The 25,945-nt window shown below is 51.8% G+C and overlaps 1 protein-coding gene across 7 annotated transcripts in view; it reads left to right on the top strand.

The window, feature by feature from the left end:
- Positions 1-25,945, top strand: part of Ephb2 (Eph receptor B2) — a 188,791-nt gene that overhangs the window by 41,634 nt on the left and 121,212 nt on the right. For all 7 annotated transcript variants that reach the window (XM_030253190.1, XM_006538534.3, XM_030253191.1 and 4 more), the window contains exons 2-3: positions 20,049-20,113; positions 23,053-23,737. In XM_030253190.1, coding sequence (XP_030109050.1) covers positions 20,057-20,113; positions 23,053-23,737 — 742 coding nt within the window. In that variant the 5' untranslated portion in view covers positions 20,049-20,056. The remainder of the gene's footprint in view (positions 1-20,048; positions 20,114-23,052; positions 23,738-25,945) is intronic.

Raw genomic sequence — 25,945 nt, 5'->3', positions numbered from 1 at the left:
AGTTCATATGGCTGGGAAAGTGGACCCAGATGTTGTGTTGGCTGAGTACATCCGAAGCTTCTGAAATCACTTCCTGCCGCTCTGCTCCTGGCAACCTGTTTTCTCACTTCTGCCTTGGACAGCTCCCTGTATCCCCAGGAAAGTGGCACTGGGACAGTCAAAATGACAGCCTTAGGAAGGTGGCGATGCCTCTTCCCTGACCTTTCAACTCAGTCTTTCTACAGACTGTATGACTCATTTGTCCAGATAGGGAAGCTCGAGCTCAGAGAAGTTGAATGCACTCCCTAAGAGCCACACAGCTCAGCCAAGTGAAACCTAGAGATAACATCTGTCTTCAGACTCAATGGTGTACCCGGGGCAGGTCTGTAGGCTCCTCCCGGCCAGCTGTGGCACCATTTCTTTGTTCAAAATTCAGAACCTAGCTACTGATGGCCAGTTGGTGTCTGTGATTCTAGTGACTTTGGTCTTGTGGGGACTTGGAGTTGCTAGGGTCAAGGCTGTTGAAAGTGTCCTCATGAACAGTGAGCCGCAGCCAGCCGAGACCCATCACCCATATTTGCTACCGTTGGGACAAATGGAGGAAGCAAAGCCGGGTAGTTTCCTGTGGGTTCTGAAAATCAAATTCAGGTCCCCATGCTTTCGCAGCCAGGACTTTACTGAGTTAACCTCCAGCCTACGAATGCTTTTTTCTCATGGGAATACATCTTGGGAACTCAAGATAGGAAAGGCCCCAGAAAAGTGCATATAGGAGCTGGACTCAGGCTTATACAACCCGGGACAATGCTTGGTCTCTGAACCTCCATTTATTCATCTGTGAAATGGAGAGACACCCTCCACCCTGATTTCAGGATTGAGTTAGGTGCCCCCTGACTCCCAAAGCCAATAGTGCTACACACCCAGCTTCTCCTTCCTTGGCAACCAAGCCCTGACTTTGGATGCCTGCTTCTGCCAGTGTGCAGTGAGCACTATCTCCCAGATCAGCTTAGACGTTCACAAATGGGTAAACTGAGGCCAGAGGCAGCAGCAGAGCTTGGTGCTGGCTCCGGCTCCCCAGCACTGGGAGGGGTGCCCGCATGTGTGCCGCACGCCTCCCTCCCTGCCAGCACCACTCAGTATGAGAGGCAGCAAGTCACCATCTGTGTTTTCCAATAAAAGAAAATGAAAATTGAAGCACATTAAAAATAGCTCAATTGGGATTCCACGCAAGTGCTGCGGCCTGCTGTGGCAGAGACATCCAGCCTGCCTCCTCCTCCCTGAGCCTGGAACCAACACTGCCGGGAGTCATCTGAGGCCGTCTCTCAGGAGTGTGTGGGAAGGGCTGTGGTGCCGGTCGGTGGCCCTGAGATCACCATCCAGGGACCACTTGAGACCCTAGCCCTAGCTTTCCTACTCTTGGCTGGTGGAGTGCCTAGCCCTTGGGGCCCTGCTGAGAAAGGAGAGAGTAGAGTCAGAGGCCGTATCTCAGGGCAAGCCCTGGACACAGGTCCCCAGGCATACCTGGGGCCTCTGTTTCTGGAAGAGGCCACATGGATTCCGTAACGCCAACCCTGGATAGGATATCCAGCTTGCCATGCCTTGATCCCTGAAAGCCAAGCAAGCCAGGGGTCTTTTTGTGCCTGTGGGGCTTCTTCCTGGTTTGGGGGGTCCTAGGAAAGCTCTTTCCTTCTTGCAACCCCAGCATTCTAGATCATCATGATATTGGGGCCTCTCTGTAGGATTGTGACCCAGCAAGCATGTCCCTCCATGACTTGAAGACCTCATGAGGGTGACAGTGATATAGGAAATAAGGCGACAGACTCTCGGAATCCCTGTGCACTGGCCACACAGCTGCTGGGTGAGGAAGCAGGCAGCATCCAGGAGAGCTTTCCCATGAGCCCTGGAGTGCCAGCCCTTTTCTCCTTTGGAGAGGAGGGGTTCTGAGACAGTCTCACATATCCCAGGCTGACCTCAAGTCCACTCTTTGGTATAGAATGATCTTGAACTTCTAATCCTTCTGCTTTCTCCTCCCAAGAGCTAGGATGGTAGGTTTGTATCACTGTACCTGCTTTATGCAATGCTGGGGATTGAACCCAGGGCTTTGTGGCCTTCCTCCCCAGTTCCCAAAATGTCACTTGTCCTTATGGGCCAGTTCTCTGCAGCACTCTCTTCCTTGCCTAGTTGCTGCACAAAGCTCTATGGGATGGATTAAAGGATGTGGCTCCTGCCTCAAGGCTTCTGAGTAGTGGGCAGGAAGTGGCCTCAGAGCTACACAGCAGCCCCCCAGAAGCCCCCAGAAGCCCCCAGGAGCCCCAGCAACCAGAAGCCCAACAGCCTGGGAATGAGCCCCCGAGATGCTATCTGAGCCTTGGCAAGCAAGAAGTCAGCCCAGAAAGCCCTGCCTTCACTTTTCTGAGTCTCAGTTTCCTCGTCTGTAGAATGGATGGGTAATAGTGCTTGTCTTTAAGACCTCTGGAAGATGAGGTCCCTGCCAGGGACCTGATATGTGGCTGACACTGGGCCCATGGTGGAAGAGCCACCTGTCATGGTATCCCACTATCCAGAGAAAGTGGCCAGAGGCACCCTGGTCCACCACGTCCTTGCTTGTTCTCAGACATGGGGCGGTGTGTGTGTGTGTGTGTGTGTGTGTGTGTGTGTGTGTGTGTGTGTGTGTGTGTGTGTGTGTGACAACTCAGCACTAACTCTATTATGAATGGTACATTCATCCTGTCGTCTTTGTGACAAATCATTCTAGTGGCTCCCAGTGGCACAAAATTAGCATCACGTAGCTCAGGAGGTCAGGGAAATAGGGTTCACTGATGTGGGTGTTGGGCCACATACCGGCTAAAACCCCAGGGAGTGTCTGCTTGTGCTGCTAGCTTCTAGAGACCACAGTGCTCTTGGGCTGTGCTGTTATAGCACCCCCTCCACCCCAGCTACCCTCCTTATCCCTGACTGTCCCTACTGGCCCACTTAGGGTATTCAAGGCAATCTTCCTGTCTCATGATCCTTAATCCTTGAAAATTCCTTTTTTTCCATTTAAGGCAATGTTCACACTCCGAGGGTCAGGTGGATGTGGGTGTCTTGGCATTGGGGGGTGCGGTGGGGAATGTCATTATTCTGTGTCCCACTGACAAGAAAGCCCTTTGGCTTCTGTCTAGGCTGGACAGGATGGTCTCGTGTCTGCAGTGGCAGCAGTAGTATTATTTTCTTTATTGAGTGGCTGCTTAGAGCCAAGTCAGGTAGGGATCTGAACCATTCTCACGTTGGCCAGTATTGGTATTTATGACCCTTTATCAAGCGCTTTACAGACTGACGCATCCCCACCCCACACCCCAGCCCTCTTCTGAGCTCCAGTCTACAGCTCAGAGCTGTCACACTCTAACCCTTCATAAGCCACTAGCGTGTTGAATCCTAAACTCTACCCCAGTCGCCATCGCTTTCCTCGGTTGATGCCTTCTCTGATTCATCCCGCGCTCTTCAACCTCCTCACCTCTGTCTTCGTCGCCTTGACTTTCAGACCCGCCACCCAGCACCTGGCTATGCGGTCTCACCTGCCTCCATCCAGGGGGACACTGGATGCTTCCTGCACTGCGCCACAACAACCCCTAATCTCTTAGCCTGCTGTGACCCACTCACTTCTGCAGGACCGAGAAAGCATCCCTCCAACCCTGTGAAAGCCCTGCAGGCCTGGCCAGCTTCTAGGACAGGAGCACCAGGGAGAGAGGCCCAGAACGCAGAAGAAAAAGTCCTCTAGATGTGTGGAGATGAGGCCTTCAGCCTCCCTCACCAGCCTCAGGGAGATTCTCTAGGAACTCCCCATTCTGAATCCTCCGTCAGGGTCTTCCCGCCTCCCCGGAGAGCTGAGCGAAGCCAGCGGGAGATGGGACAGATAATTGCAACTTTAAATAAGGCCAAGCTAACGCTCCCTGCCAGGCCTGGCCCAGGGGACTTTAAGCTGTGGAAGGAGATAGGAAGAAGAAAGCCCCGGGTGATGCCCAGAATCCCAGCACCCCCCAGCTCCCTGGAGAACTCAAACAAGTCACCATCCCTGTCTAGGCCTCCCTTGTCACATTTGTCTGCCGGGACTCTGGAAAGTAGCCTCCTTAGTGTGTAGTATCACGGATGTTCAGAGGGGCAGCAGGGAGTACTCCATGGCTCTAGCCTGGCTCCACTGCCCACCCCAGAGGTCTCCCTCATTACTGTCCTCATCTCTGTTGGTCTCCAGGAGGCAGGGTGATGGTCATTGTAGGGTAGCCGCAGTGCAGGCCTTAAGTTGAGAGTTTCTTCTCGGTTCCCCTAAGTGGGTATTTGCTACTCCCCATTTTCTTGATAAGATCATTGAGGCTCTGTGGGAAGCAAAGGGGTCAGGATCTCCCATCAGCCTGAGGGGACCATCCACCACATACCTTACCTTGTAAGAGAAGCATCTGCCTTAGCAGAATAGGGCACAGGATAGCATGGGGGTGGGGTGGGGTAGGGTAGGGGCTTGAGGTTCTACATACAGTTTCCCGATTAGAGCAGAAACTCCTAACCCAACTCCCAGAGCCGGTGGGTCTGATACCCCTTGCAACCCCCAGCGCCCTCTGCCTGCTGCTGCCACTACAGAATTCCTAGTGAGGAGGAGCCTCGTTGTAGGGCTGAGAGATGGGGGCAGAGGGCCAGGTCTGGTCACATGTAGGAACCTGGGCTCACTCCAAACAGGTCCAGGAAGTGACCTCAGATGTTGGAGGGAAAGCCAGCACGTGGAGGAGGGGCATTTTGCCCGGTCAGGGAAGGCTTCCTGAGGAAGACATAGTAGGGCTGAGTCTTTAAGGCTAATTCAGACTTTTCCAGGGAAATGTGGGGGATGTGCTGGGCAGGGAAAGCAGTGTGGACAGGCAAGTGGAGGCCAGAGGGTGTCTGCTGTGTAGAAGAAATTTGAGACCTCTTGTGTGGCTCTTTTGTAGGGTCTCTATCTTTCTAGGCAAGGCAGTACCACAAATAGCTGAGCAGAGCAGCCAAGTGGGCACAGAGTCTGGAGGGTGGCACCCTGGGGATTGGGCCAGGGTGCTACCAAGGTGCCACCAAGAAAGGTCTAAGTGTCACACTGGTCTTGGCCTTCTGGGCTGGCACGGAAGCATGTTTTCCTGTCATAGGCAGCTTTCTGTTTCCCAGTGTAAGGCACAGATTCAGAGACCATCTCGAGATTGCCTACCTCCCCTTGGAAACACCCTCTACATCCATACAGATGCGTCTCCGGCACAGTCCTGATGTCTCCTCGGTTGCACTTCACCAGAAGCCAGAAGAGCTCTCTTTACGTGGCAGGCCCATAGCCTCACTTGTTCTAGAAGCTCCCATCTTGCTGCCCGTTCCATAGAGACCACAAAAGCATCCACAGCTGTGGCAGATGGAACACCCAACTGGCTACAAGGTAGCCTTGTCTCTCCTACCCAACTGGCTACAAGGTAGCATTGTCTCTCCTACCCAATTGGCTATGAGGTAGCCTTGTCTCTCCTACCTCCCTCTGCCTGGCAGCACCAGTCTCCCTGATGGGACCATGCCTGCTTCCCACGCTCCATGCTGCGGTGCCCAGGCCTGAAGCCCACCCTTCTGTGTCCCTACCATCTGCTCTGACTGACCATCACCTGAGACTGCCACACCACAGAAAAGGGTTCTTGGGACAGTGAGAGGACACATGACTCAGAAATTAAAGTCAGTCTTTCTAACCAACTTACTCCCAATTTGGTGGGGTGGATCTCAGTCTACTAGTTAGTTTATGTGCAAGTTAGGGACCATGACATAGGCTTTGAGGGGTTTAAAGAGATGAATTCTGTATGTGGCCGACGTGGCCTAGTGAATTACAGGTAGTAGATGCTCGGCAGACAGTAGCCACGATGGTGGATGGGCGTGCTGGGAGCAGGGTGGTCTTTTCCCCACAGCTGGCTCAGGAGGCCTCTCCCTCCCATGTATTGTCACCCAAAGCCCCGGCCATTTCAAGGCCAGATTCTCCCCTAGCCCTTTCTGTCCTCATTAGCCTTTTTGTGGCCAATCACGATGTCACCCCTCCACACACACACTTTGTTCTAGAAGCTCTTGAGTCTGAGTCTGTGCCTGGCATTTGCTCCTCCGACCAGCCATCATTGCTAGGTTGGTGGGAAATGGGCAGTAACTGGGGATGGAAGCTCAGAGGCCACTTGTGACAACAACAACGACGACGATAATGATGATGATGACGATGACGACGACGAGGATGAGAGGTGGAACAGAGCGGTTCTCTGGGGAAACGTGCATGCAGGACACCTTGCAGGGCTGGTGGGCCTCACCTCCCGACATGCTGCAGCAACTGCCAAGAACTCTGGGGTGTCTGGGGTGGAGGTCACATGAGCAGACATGGTGCCTTGGAGCATCTTTTGATTTGATAGGGTTGTTGTTGTTGTTGCTGCTGCTGCTGCTGTTGTTGTTGGTGGTGGTGGTGGTGATGGTGGTGATGGTGGTGATTTTGTTTGTTTATCTCAGAGGTTTCTTTCATGTCCCTGGCCATCCTGGAACTCTGTAGACCAGGCTGTCCTTGAACTCAGGGATCCCTCCTCTCTCTGCTTCCTGAGTGCTGGAATTGCCTCGGGGTATCTTAATAATGTACCTGTGTTACAAATGGCTCTATGGCTCTTCTGAGACAGCAGACACCTTAAGGAAATGGAGAGATTAGAAGCCATCGGACTTAAGGTGGAATCAGTTTTGTTTGGGCCTGCTGTGTGGCCTGAGAGGCTCGCTGTACCTCTCTGGCCTTGCACTACAATTTGGAAAGGGAGAACCAGGTCAAGCCACTTTCCTCCAAGAAGTGAAGCTGAGCCCCTTCAAGCCATTGAGGATTGTGGGGTGTGGAGTCCCAGCCTCCTGGAGCACCCCATGTCCAGTTTGGTTGTCCCTCCTTTTGGCTGTCTATTCTATATGTGGGGTTTAAGTCAAGTGTCACTCAAGCGCAGACTCCTCCAGCCCCTGATCAGGGTTGGGGACCCATCTATCTAGGCCTGGGATCTGAAACCCTGTCATTTTGTGCCTGGGGTCCTCCCTGCAGCAGGAGCCATGCTAGGACGGGAGGCCTTTTGTGAGGTACAGCAGGCCTCAGGCATGTCCTGTTCTTACACGATCTGGGCTGTCTGGAGGCAGATGGAGGCCAGACCCAAAGGCAGCAGGGCAGAACTGGATGACAGTCCAAGCATGGGGCAGGGGCTGAGAACAGGCTGTGTGGAGCGTGGGAAGCCCTTTAGAAACTGAGGGTGAGACCTGCAAGTCTAGAGTTTGCTCCAGATCAGCTGGTTTCTCCAAGGATGGTACCCATTTTATTGTGTTGTTGTTGTGGTGGTGGTGGTTGTGGTTGTAGTTGTGGTTGTTGTTTTCCAGTGCTTAGCTCATTCAGGCTTGGCACTTTGTGGGTGTTTAACGAATGCAGGCTGGCTGGATAAAAAGGTGTGGAAACCAGCTGTGTGGGTGTGCGAATGAATGACGGGAATGGAAGGATGGGTCAATGGAGAGATGAATGGGGAGAGAAAGGGAAGGAGAAGGAGAGAGAGGGAGGGAGAGAGATACAGAGGGACATCTAAGTGAGAGGCGGAGTGTGTGGGGAGGTGTGAATGGAGTGAGAGGGTTGGGGCGGGGCGTTGAACGTCAGGATAGCAGAATGTGTCCATAAACGGCTGCCTGGATTGGGTGGTTCAATGAGTGAGTGTGGGAATGGGTGGGAGCTTTGCTGGATGAGTGAATGGGTGGGTGGGTGGGCAGGCATGCAAATGGATGTGTGTGTGCGGGTGGTGGGTGGAAGTTTGGGTACTTTGTTGACTGCAAGGATCAGATGGTCGGAGAGACAGATGGATCCGTGTGTGGGGGTCACTGGTGAATGGATGAATAGCAAATCCCGGCGTGGCTAAATGCCCGACACCTTGCCCAGAAGCCAAGGGGTGCTCCGGGTTCTGAAGTTTGAGTTAATTGCCCTTCACTGGGGGGGGGGGGGGAACAGGGCCAATTAGGCAAATAGACGCAGCCCCGGCAGGCCCTGCAGCAGGCTGGCTAATTGACTTCAGCCTCACAGGCCTGGCTGGGCTTCGCAGTGGTCTGTGTCATATTGATCTTTAATTTACACTCCCCTCGCATCCAGAGGATTTGAGGCGACTTACGCGATTAAGCCTGCGTGGGGCAGGACAGTTAGATATGATGTGAATCGGGGAGGGGATCAACGAGCAGGGAGGGGAAAGTTATTGGTACGCCTCCGGGCTCTGTGGCTTTCTAGCTGTGTGATGTTAGGTGAGTTTCATAACCTCTCTGAAGCTTTGTTTTGTAGGAGGCAAGGAGGCTGGGGCTGTGGGAGTGGATGCCCCCCATGGATAAGGCTACAGGAGCGGGTGGGCGGGCAAAGCGGGTGGGCAGGCAAATGGGTAGTAGGTTACTGGATGAACAGAATGATAGACAGGTGGGTGTTGCTGGGTGGGCAGGCACAGGATACCATCTCAGGACGTTTTTTGAGCGCCAGTGACAGTTCAGCTCAGTGGTTGGCACAAAGTAAGGTCTTTGAATTACATAGTCAACTTCCCGTTATCTATCAACTCTACATCTGTGAATCCAACCAACTGTGCGTCAAAAACATCCTAAAAAAGACCTTTGTATCTGGTTACTAGGGATGCAGCTCAGGGATGCAGCTCGGTCGGTAGAGCGTTTGCCTAGTAGACACAAATCCCTGAATTCCATCCCCAGCACTTCAGGAAGTCCTGTGGGGTGGTGAATGCCTGTAATCCTTGCACTTGGGAGGTAAAGGTAAGAGGATCAGACATTCAGGGTCACCTTCAGCTACAGGGTCAGAGGCCAGATTGCACTTCATAAGACCTGTCTTTAAAAAAGAAAAAACATCTGTACTAATCACATACAGACTGTTTTTTTTTTTTTTTTTTTTTGCTCTGGCCCTCCCCAGCAATGAGGTTTGAGGGCTTCCACAGCTCTTGTATTGTCTTCCATATTGTCAATGGAGAGATGACCTCAAATTCCTGGAAGGAGCCCATGGGTTCTGTGCAGACCTCTTTGCTTTTGCTCTTGAGTAGAAGGAACTCCGGCACCTGAAATCTGGGTATCCGTGGAGTTCCCGGAGCCAGTACCCCCCAGCCACTGAGCGACAGCTGTCCGGTGTTTAAGCCGTCTTCATGCCTCCGAGGGTGTCTGCTGGAAGAAGTCACTAGGCAGCCAGGAGGATGGTGTGATGCGGGATGAGCCTGGGAGGCCTGATGATGGGGTAGAGGTGAGGCTGGCGGTTGTGACGTCGCCCGCCTCAGTCCAGCCTGCCAGGTGCTTGCAGTCCATTGGAGAGGCTAATAAGAAACCCGCTGTCGGGGCTGGTGAGATAGCTCAGTGGGTAAGAGCACCCGACTGCTCTTCAGAAGGTCCGAAGTTCAAATCCCAGCAACCACATGGTGGCTCACAACCATCCGTAATGAGATCTGACTCCGTCTTCTGGAGTGTCTGAAGATAGCTACAGTGCACTTAAATATAATAAATAAATCTTTAAAAAAAAAAAAAGAAAAAAAAAAAGAAACCCGCTGTCCCAGGGCTGAGTGACACACCTGTGATCAGGGGTTCATCCTGTTCACCCGTGGACCCGTGGTGGCATCTCAGAGGAGATGACATTGGAAATGGACAGAAGACCACAAGTTTAAGTGCCCCATACAGGTTAGGAGGGCTAGAACCGTCTCAGGGAAAGTCATGGTGTCTAGAAGAACAGGTGTGAGCTCTACCCAAGGTGAGGGGTGGAGGGGAGATGAAAATTGTTTTATATTTTTGTTTGCATTTGTCTTTTGTACTTGTTTTTGAGACAGGGTCTCACTATGTAGCCCTGGCTAGCCTCAAACTCTCTACATAGACCAGGCTGGCCTCAGACTCATAGAAATCTGCCTACCTCTGCTTCCTGAGTGCTTCTGTGATATGTGTACTGTGTGTCTGTGTCTGTGTGTCTGTGTGTAGGTCAGAGGACAACTTGCAGGAGTCTGTTCTCTGCCTCCACCATGTGGGAATCAAAATCAAGGGATTAGTCTTAGTGGCAAGGCTAATTTTACTGGCCCAACAAAATATTTTGATATTTGGTAACTACTCTGTGTAAATGGCTGGGCCCTGGTAACTCTCTCTCTCTGTCTAAGCTTTGTTCTCTGAAATGCCCATGAATACTAACAGTTCTCCCTCAAGGAGTTGGCCACCTTAGGATCTCCAGATGGAGTACTAACAGGAGTAAGTAGGTGCACACAGTAGGTGTGCACAATAATGCCCCCAACTGAGATTTCATAACTACTCACTGGATAGGAATGATGTGTGGATTTATTTAAGCCAACGTGTTTATGAAGAGGCACCCAGATGCACTGGGAAATCTCTGGGATTTAGTTTCTGATTTGCTGTGTGACCCTGGATAAGTCACTTAACATTTCAGAATTTACGTTTCCTGTATGCAACCACCCTAATGAAGCGCCCCTGGGGTTGTTGTGGGAACGAAAGGAACTCTTAATGTGTCCAGGCCATCGGTCCCTGCCTCCCTTCCTTCCCTTCCTCGGCAAGCCCTGGTATTCATTTACCGCCCACCCCACCCCCAGCAACCCTGTCCCAGACCCCCATCCATCATCCTGTCCTTGGCGGAGGTTAAGTGGGTCCCTAAGCAGCGAATCCAAACTCCCCCAAAGCTTGGGCAGCACAATGCGGCCCGCTGTTAGTGAGTAGCCCGGCTGGCCCGCCGGATTGGATTTCAGCCGGGGCAGCCGGCGCTGGCGGATGCCCAGGCCAGCGGCAGGCAGGCTGGGGACATGGTGCAGGAGCTGGCGTCAAGGGGACTCCTCCACCCGAGCCTGAGAAAACACAAGCATGCTCCAGGCAGGCAAGGGCCGGGAGCAGCGTGACAGGCAAGAGGGCTGCATAAGGATTTTACATTAGTGGGGTCCCCTTTCCTCGAGCCCAAGGGCCAAGCCGGCAATGCTGGGGAAACAGCGCGATGCCTGCTGGCAGGTTTCACACTAGGAAATCAGAACCTTCCAGGAGCTGGCTCAGGGTTTCTCCAGCATCGTCCCCCAGCTGGCCTTACACTTGGCCAACAGCCCTCTCATCCTCCATACAGAGGAGAGGTCTCTGGAAGGCTGGGCAGGCTGGCCTGAGTTCAAATCCCAGCTCTGCTTCTTTCTGGCTGTGTGACTGCAAGCAGGTCCCTGGGCCTCTCTGGGTTCAGTCTTCTCATTTCTGTCATGGGCAAGGACAGGGCCACCTTCCAGAGTGTGAGAAGGCATGGCACTGAAGGCTCTGATGGAGGGAAGCCATAATTCCCCATCCCCTTTTGGGAGGCAATGTGGCCTGGTGGCTTCTGGGATTGAACCAAAAAGGCCCAATTTTGTTTTGCCTCTTGTTGACCTTGTAGGAGTCCTTGGTGGCTCTGTGCCTCAGTTTCCCCATAAGTTTGCTATGGGATAACAGTGAGATGATACTTATGAAGTACCTGCCAGAGGTGACCTCCTTGGGCATTAGCCATCATCCTTGTAGATTCTATATGTCCTAGTTCTTGGCACATTGCTCCATGCAAGGCAGGCTAGTATTGCTAGCACTTGGGAGGCTAAAGCCAGAGGATCATATGTTTGAAGACCACCCAGCTACATATCAAGTTTAAGGCCAGCCTAGGCTACCTAGCACGACCCTATCTCAAAAAAGGAGGTTAGAAACAAGCCAACAGGCTTTGTACCCAGCAAATCCCCCCTCATTTCCTCAAAGCCCCGCAGTGAGAGACTAGAGCAAGGGCTTATTCAGCCCCATTTCATAGATGAGAAAAATCAAGGCTCAGAGAAGCAAAGAGACCAGCCTGTTGGTGGCCTTGAGTTTACTCCCCAGTTCTTGGCCTCCTCTTAGAAGTCCTCATCTTGGCCATGGAAAGAGCCTTCTGGCTCCCAGCCACTGATGGCTGTGCCTGGCTTCTCACCAGGCTGTGCAATGCCATCCAGGCCTAGATTCAAGTCACCTCTGCCCCATAGGCAGGCAGGTACAGTAGGAGCTGTGAGCAGGGTACAGGGCAGTGCATGTCACATGGGCCCCTGGCAGGCTGACTGACTGGGCTGTGGGAGCTGGAGCAAAGGCCTCTGGGTACAGCTACTGCGGATCTATTCGTCTTCAGCCTCAAGCCCCTGCCACAGCCTGATCCCAGCTCTGACTTCATCCCCTATACCAGGGTTGTTCCTTAGCTCTTGGGTGTCAGGACAGGCCATATCACACTCTCCAGGAGTCCTCCATGGCTCCCTGATGCCCATGGCTCTGATCCAAACTCCTCAGGCCTGCATCCAAGGACCTCTACATTCTAGCTTCTCCCTACATGTCTCCATTGCAGTGAGGTATAGCCTTGAGCCTGCTGCAAGCTGATCACCTATTTAACCAGTGTCCAGATGCCCCATCTTGTCCCACCTGTGTGTGAGCCCTCTCCACCCATCGTGGCTGCTTCTTCCTCTGAGACGCCTCTGCTAGTTCCATAGCCAGAGCTGATTTTCCCGTGCATGACCCAGTTCTTCAGCCTGGACCAGCCACTCCGCTGCTTCTCCCTGCCTGCCGTGAGTTCATCTGTCGGGCACGAGTCTGGGTGCTCCTCCAGGCAAGGACCCGTGGGTCGGTCTCCGCATCGAAGTCCTTGGCACAGGCTAAAGGAATCAATGTTCACTGAATGACTGTGACTCTGCTCCTACCCCAGCCAGAGGGGGAACAGCCAAGGACAGCTGCCAGGAAGAAGCAGGAGAATGAGCCAAGCTAACAGAGCAGGAAGGGCCAAGCATTCCAGGGAGAACATTCTGGAAGAGTCAAGTCATCAAGTCTTAGAGTAGCGTTGTGTCTTCGGCAAGCAGGATAACTGGACCCTTGAGAGATGGAAAAGATGGCCTGTGGGGGTAACTAGCTTAGCCGATGTCAGGAGCATGGGGTGGGTTTACTGCAGGGTGAGCTAGAGCTTTATCCTGTAGCCTCTTAGGGTTGGTGATGGGATGTGGGTTTTAGATTTGCCACCAACTGCCCTGTCCAGAGACAGTGTTCCCCCCTGGTGCCAGGCTCTCGGTGCTGAGGCTATAGTGAACCAGCAGATACAGGTCTCACTCAAATGAGGAGGGATCCAAGAGGGCTGACCATGTGGCTCAATCCTTAGTGGCACAGAAAACCACGTGTGGTGACACATGTCTGTGGTCCTGCCACTTGGAAGGTGGAGACAGAAGGATCGAAGGGCAAAGCTACATAGCCAGTTTAAGACTAGCCAGGATCTGGTGAGACTTTGTCTCAAAAACAATGGGGGCTCCTAAAGATATCACATCACTTGTGCTACATGATCCGTTTATATGATGCAAAAAATGAGGTCCAGAGAGGAGACCACTTTCCTGACACTAGAAAGTGCTGAAGCCAAGGGTCTACCTGGGTCATCTGTGCCTCCTCCCCTCCTGTTCACTCGGCTTGAGAATACGTGCACACACACACACACACACTCGCAAGTGTGCAGTAGCGATTTTTCTTGTTCTGTTTTGTCTCATTTTTGTGGCTACAGCCCTATCATCTTAGAAATAACACAGATGTAGGGATGGACAGAAGTGGACTCATAAGCTAGTGGCCACTTTTCCATCTCTGACACCAGCCCTCTCATCTGTAAAGTGGGTCCCATGGAATGGACTCTGTAAGTTGTCCTGAACCTGAAATGGTGCCAACCTTTAATATACCCTAAGTGCATAAGGAACATCCCCTCCTCCTGTCCCTTGGACTCTCACATACCAGTACAGATGGAGAGTCTGAGAATTCCAACCCAACACGGGCTGGGGCAGAGCTGATGAGGTGGGTTGAGGAGCAGGGGCATCCATCTACCCCAGCCTGGGAGCAGGGGCCCCGCGCAGCCACCTCCCGTCGGCCTGATGCTAACGACTTCAGTGTGTCTCCTCTTTTAGTTCAAATATTTCTGAAATGCATACTGCTCATTCACACGTAGCCGGAGGGGCCGGCGGGCCTCCCCAGCCTGTGCAATCAGGGCCTCCTGATTGCTTTCTTCTGTGCAGTCTCCAGGAAGCAGAGGGGGTGCGGCAGAGCAGGGCTGGGGCCAACGCCACTCCCGTGGCCCAGACCCTGTTTTCTCCAGAGGAACACTCTGGCTTGAGTTTTTGCCTGATGTGGAGAGTTTGTGTGGCCTCACTTTCCCCATAGATCCGTTGAGGGTCTTTGTTGTTACCCTTTTGTTTTTAATGGCACTTCAGTTGGTCAAGGCCTGGTAAGTGGAGATGTGCGGACAGATGAACAGCTGTGTCAGGCAGGAGATGAGCAGGTGAGGATGTGGGCTGTTGGGTGTGGTCCAGCGCAGGGGCTTGGCAAGCTGCTGCCCTTCAGCAGGCAACCCTGCTCCAACCCAGGCCCCGCACTCAGAGCTCAGCCGCCAGCGGTGTCACCCAGTTGGCTCCACCTCCACTGGCTCCTCCGTGCCTCTGCCTCTGGTGTCCCGCCTCCTGGTCCTTTGTCATAGTTTTTTGTCAACTTGACACAAACCTAGTCATACTTGGGAAGAGGGAATCTTAGTTGAGGGATCGTCTCCCTCAAATCGGCCTGTAGGCGTGTCTGTGGAGCATTTTCTTGATTGGTAATTGATGTGGGAGGGCCCCCGCCCCCGCCCATTGTAGGTGGTGCCATTCATAGGCTATGAGAAAGTTCGCTGGCCACGCTGGTTCCTGCCTTGAGTTCCTACTTGGTTTCCTTTCGTGATGGACTGTAAGCCAAATAAAACCTTTCTTCCACAAAGTTGGTTTTGGTCAGTATTTTATCATAGCAATAGAAAGCAAGGCCACCCACCCATCCACCCCAAGCCACCCGGAATTGGCTGGCTCCCTCCTAATTGGCTCTCAAGCCTCCACTGGGCTTCGCTCCTTCCAGGAAGCCATCCCCACAACCCATGGCATACCTCACACAGTCTGAGCTGCGGTCCTCTCCATATCCCCATAGTGATTAATTATCTGTACGGAGTGGCAACAGCTTCCGCGTGCAGGCGAGGGATTGCCGTCAGCGCCACGTGTGTGAGGATGAGGACTGAGGGAACCCAGTGGCCCCTAGAGTGTGGGCAGTGAGGCGGTATTAGGGGATGGACCCTTGGATTGGTAGTTCTCAAATCTCGTTTCCCTCTTCTAATGCCAGAGATACTGATTTTTCCATTTCTAATAATGAGGTCTTTTTTTTCCTCTTTAAAATGTACTTAAGGGAAAAAAAAAGTCAATTGGAAGGAAAATAGTAAATGAATCATAGCCGTCCTAGCTCAGGTTGGAGGTCGGAAGGCCGAAGTCACGTCTACGTGACAGGCCCCAGCTTGCAAGGCTGCCGGAGCAGACTCGGGCAAGTGGGGTGAAGGGGCCTCCTGTGTGCCAAGCCCTATCCTGAGTCCTGGGAACCCAGCACCCACCCTGTGGGATGCCCAGGCTAATGAGAGAGGGTGGCAAACAAGGGACGTTGCCACCCTGGACTCCTGGCTTCTCTCGGCGCCCTGAGGGGCAGAGCTGTAGGGTGGGCGGGCTTTGCTCAAATGTAACCTGGCTTGAGGATATCATGGGGGCAGATGAAGGAGAGGAAGAGGGGTGTGTGTGTGAGGAAGAGTGTGCTACACAGCTTGTGTTCCTCCAACTCGGCTCACCAGAGAAGCAGACAGGCACCCAGGCAAGCTCCTGCATCTTTGCCGGCCTCCGGTTTTCTTGTTTGTGAAAAGGTACAATACCAAGTAGCTCTTGGCATTGTGCAGATATGAGTGAGTTTTTGGCTATTTTGTTTTAAATGGTGTTTTTAGTTGCATTTACTTGTCGTGTGTGGGGGGGGAGCATTCCATGACACATATGTGGAGGTCAATGGACAACTTTTGGGAACTGTTTATCTCCTATTATATGCGTCCCCTGGAATTGAATTCAAGGTGCCAGACTTGGTAGCAAATACTTTCACCCCTGAGCCATCTCACTGGCCTGTTGCTGTTTTGAATGAAACAGGGTCTTTAAGTAGCTCAGGCTAGCCTGAAGTGCATCATGCAGGTGAAGATGGCCTGGAACTCCTGCTGAGATGAAAGCATGCCCATGACCTTGCCGGGGTCTCCATGAACTCTAGCTCTCTCTCCCTTTGCAGATGTTGGGATTTGAAAGCTGTTTGGATGTTACGAGAGGCAGCACTGGGATAGAATTTAGGGTTGGTGTCCTGAGCCCAAGCCGTTGCCTGAGGCGAGAGCTATGATTTCCAGATTTTGTGGAGATGAAGCCTGACTTCTCTGACTGGTTTGAGTAGAACAAAGAAGCTAGGCTATCCCGGGGATACAGCCTTCGATAGAGCAGGAAAGGAGTTCTTGGAGGCTGTGGCTGTCCTGTGAAGGCCGATGTTTGTGAGATGTTAGCAAGCTTCGTTGTCCTCTCTGGGGGCCACAGAGCAAGGCACACTACACTACTCTGGAGGCCTTTGGACTCCCCTCTGTTCTAAGAGGCCAGCCTCTGAGGTGAGCTTTCATGGCACCGGATGGTTTGTGGAAGCCCCACACTATACCTGAGGCAGTAGTCGACGCTTAGGGAGGACCTCCTGTGTGTGGACTCTGGCTGATATACTCCCCTGTGGTTACTCTCTGTACCCAGAAGGGATTCAGTGAGGAAAATGGAGCTTTGAAAGACTCGAGTTTAGCAGGGTTTAGTTTCACATGCCTATAATTCAAGCTTCTCAGGAGCCCAAGGCAGGAGTTCAAGTTCAAGGCCAGCCTGGGAAATTATTGCAAAAACATATTAGGCTGGGGATATAGCTTAGTAGCAGAATGCTTACCTAGCATGTTTAAAGCCAGCTTCAACCTGAGAGAGAGAGAGAGAGAGAGAGAGAGAGAGAGAGAGAGAGAGAGAGGCCAGCAAAAAAGAGAACCTGTGTTAAAATTGAGGTAGACCAAGCATGGTGGTATACACACCTGTATTCCTAGTACTCAGGAGTCAGACGCAGGAGCATTGCTATAAATTCTAGGTCAGCCTGAACAATACCATGAGTTCTTTTTTTTCACATATTGCATTAAAGTTTTTTAATTTAATGTGCATGTGATACATACTCAAGTGTGAAAACATACCCAGACACACACACACAAACACACACCCCATCATGTACGTAAGGACGCCTTCAAAGGACACAGTCTTGCAGAAGTCAGTTTTCTCCTCCTATCATGTGGACCTGGGGATCAAACTCAGATGATTGGCAGGCTTGGTGGCCAGTTCTTTTCCCAGCTGACCTCCTTGCTGGTCCCATATTGAGTTCTAAGTCAGCCAGGCAACGAACAAGATCCTGTCACACAAAAACCAAAACAGGAAGAAGCCGAGGTCCCTGCCCTGCTCACACCGCTTTCACAGGCAAAGGGAAAAGAGGCACGAGAGTTAAAGGGCCAAGGTGGGTTTGGGGGAGGTCAGCCCTTTGCCTCATCTTGCCGAAGCTCAGGGGGAACACAGTTTCCAGAAAGCTGACTTAAGGCAGAGCCCTGGGGAGGGAGAGAAGAGTCATGGCCCCACTACCTGTCCCTTTCCTCCTCCTGGCTCTTTCCTGGGAAGCGCTGCCTTCTTGCTTATCCCTCTAGCTATTTCCCACCCAGCTTGGCCAGGGTGTGGATAGGTGTGGTGGGAGGAAGACAGAGCCCAGGGCTTCTTGGGGAGCCTGATTTAAGCCGTGACCTTTACAGTGTGCCTTGTGGTGTGTCACTTCTACCCCCTGGGTCCGAGTTTTCCAGTATCACCTCGCAGTCCCGCCTCCTCTAAGCCATAGAATCTTCTAGTGCTTTTTCCTTGGGGTCAGCTCAGGAATCTAGCCAAGGGGTGGGGCCACCTGCTTGGCGGGCTGGCCTCCCATCCGACCCCACTGTGTCCCAGGAGAGGCTCCCCTCTCCCTGCCCCCAGCAGCTGCTTGCAGGGCCCAGGCTGAGAGCCCAGCTTGGCGCGTCTCTGGCTGAGTCCGATGAGAGAAAACAGGTTAAAAGTTCAGCCCTTGTTCTCTCCAGGAAGAAGAATCTGTAGTATTCCGAGTGTGAAAAGGAACCTTCTTTCAGCTCCAAAGCTGCACAATGGAACTTCCCCCCAATTTGCCATCAAAAGGATGCCCTTGGCACTGGCTCCCACTGTCCCTGGCACCCCCTCCCCATCACCCCCTCTCAATCGCAAAAGGACACAGTGACCACAAACTCGAGCCCCAGGCGGTCATGAGGCTCTTCTTGCAGCTTCTCTTGTCAGCTCAGAGGTCCGGCTGGGGTCACCTCCGCCTAGACACCCCTCCCTCTCCCGCCCTCCATCAACACCTCCCTGTCATAGTTCACGCCCTCATTACCTCCAAACAATTTGGATCGTCTCTGCAGCCTGGACACTCTCCTGTCCCTGGCGCATCTAGCATAGACCAAAGGACTAGTTGTTTCAAGTGCCTAGAAATATAGACAGTAGAAGGCAAAACACCTGTGTGTCTCTTGTCTGGTCTTTAGGAAGTCCCTTCTGCCTGTGCCTCAGATCCCCTCTTTCCTAAATAAGGCTACTGGGCAGGACTAGGCAGGCATATCAAATGATCTGTTTTTCATTTCCTGGAATGCTATGGAAGAAGTAAGTAGTGGCCATAGAGTGCAGAGATCGATTAGTGATGTCTGCAGCGGTTACAGAGATGGGTATTGGATAATGATGCCTGTACCAGGCACAGAATTGAAGTATAGTAAAGTGTGCTTCCTATCATAGGTGGTCTGGAGCTGTGAGCTCCTAGACCTCACAGTCACTTTTACTAATCTCCATCACCAGGCTATGAGCTGCTCCATAGTTGGGAGATTTTTTAAAAAAAAAAAGAATAATTATTTATTATTAGTATATGTGTATACATGACGGTTATGCATGATCAGGTGATCCCATGGCACTACACACGTGTTAATGTTCGTTAATGGAGTTGGCTCTTTGTTTCTGCCCTCTTGTGGGATCCAGAGGTTCAACTCAGGTTCTAGTTTTCTCTCTTAGAATATTCAGGGCAGTGCCTGGTAAAAGACAGATATTGAGATATTTCTGTTGAACGAATGGTTGAGAGTATCCGTGCAGATCCATTCAAAGAGCCACGGTTCAGTTCTGTTTCAAGAGCCTTTTGTTAGGAAAGGACTCCGGGGGAAGGCTTCTGACCCTGACCTGGGATTAGCAGGATCTGTAGGGCCTGTGGGTCTCCTTCACTTTAAGCTATATGGCTTCTTCCCACAAGTGACTGGTTCTGACACTGGTTTGAGTCTCTGGCACCCCAGAGGGCAAGGGACAAGCACACTCTGGTGTTTGCTCTTAGCACCCTCTTCGGGGCTTGATCCTGGGGTAGAGTTGGCTGAGGACTGGAGGAGGGAGTCCAAGGATGGGGACATTGTGTAAGAAATGTTTCCTAGTTTCTGAAGAAGAGGGGGGGTACCTGGAAAGCATGTATCCAGAGGCAAATGGTGGGTCCTCAGAGGTTGAAGAGGGATTCCTTCCAAGACTGGCATTTCAGTCTTGATACAAGTTGAAAAAGCAAATAGATTCTTGAATTTTGACATAAAATTTGAGGGATTGGTGATAGATCCTTTGGAACCCAAGGGAGAGAACTCTAGATTTAAGACCCTCCACCAGGCCGAAGAGTTGGTTGCGCACGCCTTAAATCCCAGCACTTGAGAAGCAGAGGCAGGTGGATCTCTGAGTTTGAGGCCAGCCTGGTCTATAGAGTGAGTTCCAGGACAGCCAGAGTTACACAGAGAAATCTTGTCTAGAAAACCTTCAAACAAACAATCCAAAATAAAAACAACAAAGACCACTCCACCAGTAAAGAAAGGGCAAGGTAGTTCCTAGGTTAGTGAGGTTTGATTATTTGGGGTTGGGGAATGACCACAGAGAGAAGATCATAATAGAGGTAGACTCCCACGATTGCCTAGGCTCTTGGAGTAGCGGGAGTATGGAGCAGAGAGGCTGGGTTTGGAGGATTAGAGGAAGCTCTGTAAGAACAAACCCTGAAGAGCGCGACCCCAGGGTTTACAGAGTGACTGATAGATAGCACAGGGTGGTGACTCTCTGCTCTTCCCACAGAAACCCTGATGGACTCTACGACAGCAACGGCTGAGCTGGGCTGGATGGTACATCCCCCATCAGGGGTGAGTTCTGCTCCCTCATATCCTGCTTGGCTGGCTCCCCAGCATGTCCCACAGTGTACTGGTACCTTGAACATCCTCTCACATCCCAGGCCCTTTCCTCTCCTAAGGGCCTGGCCTCTCGAATCTCACCCTCCCCATCCCTACCCTTGATTGAGTACCCGTTTCCATGACAACAGGGGGACACTTTGGCCTTTATCCTGTAGAATTCCCCTGGGGGGAGGCTGAGAAGTAGGTACTCACATGGCACGCCCATTTCAGAAGAGGGAAGTATTTCCCCTAATGAAGGGCTCAGGGTTGCTTGGTGTGATTTGGTTTTTGGTACCTGGGGATAGACCTGGGGACTCATACAAACATTCTACCACTGAGATGTACCCCCAGCTGGGGCTCAGGTTTACATTAGGGACCAAGTTCTCACGACCCCAACTTTGAATCCCCATAAGACAAGATCCCCTGGGTATACATCCCTGGGTTCTTTTTATATTTGTTTTGAGAAAGGGTCTCATGTATCACAGGCTAGCTGCAAACTAGCTGTGTAGCTAAGGCTATGACATTGAACTTCTGATCCTCCTGCCTCCACTTTCTGGATGTCGTGATTACAGGTAGGCACCACCATGATCACTTTTGTTCAGTGCGGGGCCTGGGACCCAAGTCTTGTGCAAGCTAGGCAACCACTCTATCAACTGAGCTCCATCCCCATCCCATCCCTGAGTCCTTATTGCATTCTTTGGGTAGGATCTAAGCCCACATCTGTGTCCCCAGTATCCTGAGAGAAAGATGAGACTGGACGGCCCTTCTCTCTCCCTAGCATTGTCTCAGCTCCTGCTATTACCTGAGACCATGGGTCATCCCTTTGCCTTTTTGACTCTGGTTTCTTCACCTGTGAAGTGGTGGTCTTCCCCACTGTTACAGGAAGGTTCCTCCAAAGCATCTAACATTGAGGCTGGCATGGGTTAGTTCCCAATAGAGAATAGCAATAGTAATTATCACTATCAGCATCATCGTCAATTTTAATAATCACTCCACCTATCCCGTGGTCTCTGGAGAGGCCCCAGACTCTACAGCCCATCCCCCCTTTCCACTCCAGTCTTCTAAGGGGACTCAGCTGCAGCCCTAGGGATCCATACTCCCCCCTCAGGCCTCGCTCTCAATAGGCAGGGCTCCAGGGTCAAGCTTCTTTCTGTGGCTCTTTCTTGTCACCAATTTTCCATCTGTGAAGGCTGCTGGGCCCACAGCCCCACCCTGCCAGTAATGAGGCCAGGCTGGGCTGCAGGGCCCCCGGACGCAATTATTTGGGGTGTTTGGGCTGCAGGGCCTCCGCATGTTAATTAGAGAGAGGGGAGAAAGGCAGAGTGCTCTAATTAAGTGCTCTAATTAAGTTCTGAGGAAGAGCAGCGGTTGTAACAAGGGGCTGACTTTGTCACATGGTGCCACCAGAAAGAAAGAAAAAAATTAAATGTGATGTAGGGAGCTTCAGAGTCGCCATTGAGGCAGAGGCTGGGCCTGCAGGCTCTGGCTTCCCCACATTCATGCACCTTTCACCATCACATCCAGCTCTCTCCAAGCCCCGAATGTCACGGTCAGCCACCGACATCTCCGTGATCATCAGCCAGTCCCACAGCCGCATTTAGCAGATGGGGAAATCAAGGCCCAAAGAGGAGAGAGGAATTGCCTAAGCATATGCAACAAGTCAGATGTGCCTGTTCTGAAGCCATGTGGGCGGCGAGCCTGTGCACAGGAGCAGGACTCTATGGCTTGAGTCACATGATCATCTCCCCCCTTCTGCAAAATGGCTCCCACATGCTATGTGTGAGAATGGTGACAAGGAATGAAACCCTGTGATGACTCTAGCCTCAGGCCTAGCCTGGGTGGGCACAGAGGAAGAGAAGGTAGCTGCTCTCAGTAGGTACTCCAACCCACCGAAGCGACGGGACCAAGAAGGCAAGGGTTTCTTGTCCCCAGGGAGAGTCAATGAGTACAAACCCAGGAGGCTTCGGGCAGCTGCTGTAAACAGGCTCAGAGTAGCAAGGGTGGTTGAGGGCTGCTGGGCAGAACCCAGTGTAGCTCAGTGACAGAGTGCTTGTGGAGCATCCTCAGGACCATGGGGGAGGGGGGCAGGGTTAACAAAGGACACTTGAGAGCATCACAGAATTGGACAGAGGCTCAGCCTGAGCTCAGCCTGAGTTTCAGAAGTGTAACAGGGCTCCATGCTCTTTCTAGCTGCTCTCAGGCAATCTAGCCCAGCCCACGTAGCATGGAGGCTTAGAGGGTCTGTCTGGTTAGTTACGGCTCAGAAACAGAGAGGGTGGTTGGCTCCTTCCAGGTGCCAGGAGCACCAGTTCCCAGAGATCTCAAGTGGGTGCAAGTCCCCGAGGGAAGTTGCCGTCCTAGGGACAGACGCTGGCTTCCCATCACCCTAGATCAGTGAGGGTATGGGCCATCTTCCTGCATCAGATTGGGAGTTTCCACGGGGAAAAAACATATATCTCTTTCACTCATCAGGAGCTTTCTGAGAGGGGAGGGGCAGGGAGCAGATGCTCTGTCTCCTCAATCAAACAAATAGTCCCCATCCCGTGCATAAAGCTGTCTTCTTGTATCAGAAAGTGCTCAGTCCGTGCAGGTTCCTTCCAAGGTCCTGCACTCTGGACTCTCCTGAGCCCACCGTCTGTGGTCCTTTGTCAGATTAGTGTACCCCTGACCGTCAGAGCCACATATCCCATGAGGACTAGCGAGCAGGGTATGCGCCTTGTAACCATCAGACTGGTACTTATAGACTAAGAATTTCTCATCAAGACTGTGTCTCCTCCATCAGATAGAAAAGCGTCTCCATCATCAGAGTCTCTATGCCCCTCCCCCACCCCTAGCCACTTCAGCGGGTATTTGGTATTTTTCCCCTGTGACTAAGTACCACCTCCCCCATCTGACTAGCCTTTCTCTCGCAGTGGGAAGAGGTGAGCGGCTACGACGAGAACATGAACACTATCCGTACCTACCAGGTGTGCAATGTCTTTGAGTCAAGCCAGAACAACTGGCTGCGGACCAAATTCATCCGGCGCCGCGGCGCCCACCGCATCCACGTGGAGATGAAGTTCTCGGTGCGTGACTGCAGCAGCATTCCCAGCGTGCCGGGCTCCTGCAAGGAGACCTTCAACCTCTACTACTATGAGGCTGATTTTGACTTAGCCACCAAAACCTTTCCCAACTGGATGGAGAATCCGTGGGTGAAGGTGGACACCATCGCGGCCGATGAGAGCTTCTCTCAGGTGGACCTGGGTGGCCGCGTCATGAAAATCAACACTGAGGTGCGAAGCTTCGGTCCCGTGTCCCGCAATGGTTTCTACCTGGCCTTCCAGGACTATGGCGGCTGTATGTCCCTCATTGCTGTGCGCGTCTTCTACCGGAAGTGCCCCCGAATCATCCAGAATGGTGCCATCTTCCAGGAGACACTGTCGGGGGCTGAGAGCACTTCGCTGGTGGCAGCTCGGGGCAGCTGCATCGCCAATGCTGAAGAAGTGGATGTGCCCATCAAACTCTACTGTAACGGGGACGGCGAATGGCTGGTGCCCATAGGTCGCTGCATGTGCAAGGCGGGCTTCGAGGCTGTGGAGAACGGCACCGTCTGCCGAGGTAAGAGGCCGTGGGGCGGGGCCCTGCAGATGTATGGTGATGCTGCATCCTCGGCCTGGCAGCTGGGCTCTGACTGACAAGGCTGGAGGTTTTCCGTGGCTGGCTCTGCAAGCCCCCTTATCTAGCACTTCCTGGATAATGGTTTGTGTTTATAGAACAAGTATACTTAGTCCTGGGCACTAAGAGAATACAGGAACTTTGTTTTAATTATTGTATGATTACTTACTTAGGTAAACGGTGGGGTTTGGTTTTTTTTTTTTCCTTGTTCATTTGTGGAAGTGATGGGTTTTGTGTTTAAGAAGAGAAATAAGTCATGACGAATGACTTTTAGATGTAAGTATCCAGTGAGCTTGTTCTGGTCTGTGTAGGCCAGGCTGAACTGAAGTGACAAGACAATAACGCTTATTTCTCCCCCATGCTACGTGGCCAGGATGGGTCAGTTTGAGATTCCTTCCCCTGGGAGCTCAGTGACAGAGGAGCCACTTTTTGGAATATTACTGTCATCACAGCAATCTGAGGGGGAGATTGTGGGGGCTGCAAACAGGTCCCAATATGGCCGCCTAAAACAACCCACGCCTTTCTTCTCTCTGCTCAAAGGCCAGCATAAGTCCATGGTCACTTGCCATTCAGAGATCGGCACAGGCACTTCATACCTCAGGGTGAACTATTTTTACCATGTACCGGACATGTATAGGGCACAACTCACATGAAACCATTGAGGGCAAGTACTGTTTTCTGAGAAGGGAATTGAAGATCAGGAAGGCCACACAGTTATCAGGAGATAGAAGAGTCTCACTCAAGGAATATGGCTACAAATCCCGTTCTCAGAACCACCAAGAGCAGCTGTTTCCTCTAGGGAGACATGGCCACAAACAGCAGTGCAGGAGAGGTTTACATAGGACAAAGGATCATTAAGATGACCTGCAAGCATAAGAGGTTTGCAGGAGGTATCTCAGGGTGGTAAGAGGGTTGCAAAGGCAGTTAAAACCTGCTTCCAATTGCAGCCCTGCCCCTTCTGAACCCAGTGACCCTGGCCAAGTGCAAAGCCATCTTTCATAGGCTGGTGTGGAAAGTCAAGAACTTGAGATGTGTAAAATGCTTATCATCGATTCTGGCGTAGGAAGTGCATAACAGATGTCCACTAAATTTGATGGTGTGTGCAGAGCTGGCCAGGCTGTGCTCAGTGGTTGTTAGATAGGAGGTTGGAGCCTACTATGTTATTTCCCACTGGAATATGAGGTGGTATTGGAGTGCTGGGATGTCCCACATGCCAGGCTGAGGAGAGTTTAGATTGTGTAAAACCAGGGAATATTTCCCTGGAAATGCAAATAGGAGCCTCTGGTAAAATCCACCCTTTCTAAGCTTCTCCCTCCAGCCTTTCCTGTCTTTGGTTTTCCTCTGTAACCCTGGCTGTCCTGGTCTCTCTGTAGACCAGGTTGGCCTGGAACTCCGAGATCTGCCTGCCCACACCCAGTTAGGTAGTGTCCTCTTGATCCTGGAGGGGTGAGTAGGATGGTAGAGAGAGTATTTTATGTATGTATTATATGGGTGCATCACCTGTCAATCAAAAAAAAAAAAGAAAGAAACTGGCATATAGGAAAGGGTAGAATAGAAGGTGGGACATCCAGGAAGCAGAAAGGATTCAGAGATAAAGCCAGGTGTGGGAGATTTGCCTGGGAAGATGTGTCGAGACAAACACTTGATACCTGAGCACAGCTAACCAGCCACATGGCAGAATGTAGATTAGAGTAAATGGGTTATAATAAGTTAGAACCTAGTCAGAGAAGAGTCTAAGTAGCTATACAACCAAGGTATTGGTAAATATATTTGAGTCTGAGTCTTATTTCTGGGAGCGTGGGCCTAGGATGAAGAACCAGGACCGAACATCTACATAAGGATGAAGGCAAGGTTTCTTTGGGAAGCAGTCACAGCAGTGTCAGAGATGGTGGCTGTGTGTGCTGGGATGTCACAGTGCTAAGTGACAAAGCATGAAGCCAATGGGTGCTTACTCAAGACAGTGATGGGATATAAAGGCAGGTCAGGTCAAATAAGGAGTCAGGGCTACCAGAAAGTTCACTTCAGGAGAGAAATGGACCTTTGTGTGTGTCTCTGTGTGTGTGTGTGTCTCTGTGTGTGTGTAAGGCAACACATTCTGTTGTATTATTGTTTTTCTTTGTATGTATGGGTGTTTTGTCTGCATATATGTCT

This window comes from Mus musculus, chromosome 4 (assembly GCF_000001635.26).
Source record: "Mus musculus strain C57BL/6J chromosome 4, GRCm38.p6 C57BL/6J".
NCBI classification, from domain to species: Eukaryota; Metazoa; Chordata; class Mammalia; order Rodentia; family Muridae; genus Mus; species Mus musculus.
This window is presented reverse-complemented; position numbering and strand designations above follow the sequence as displayed.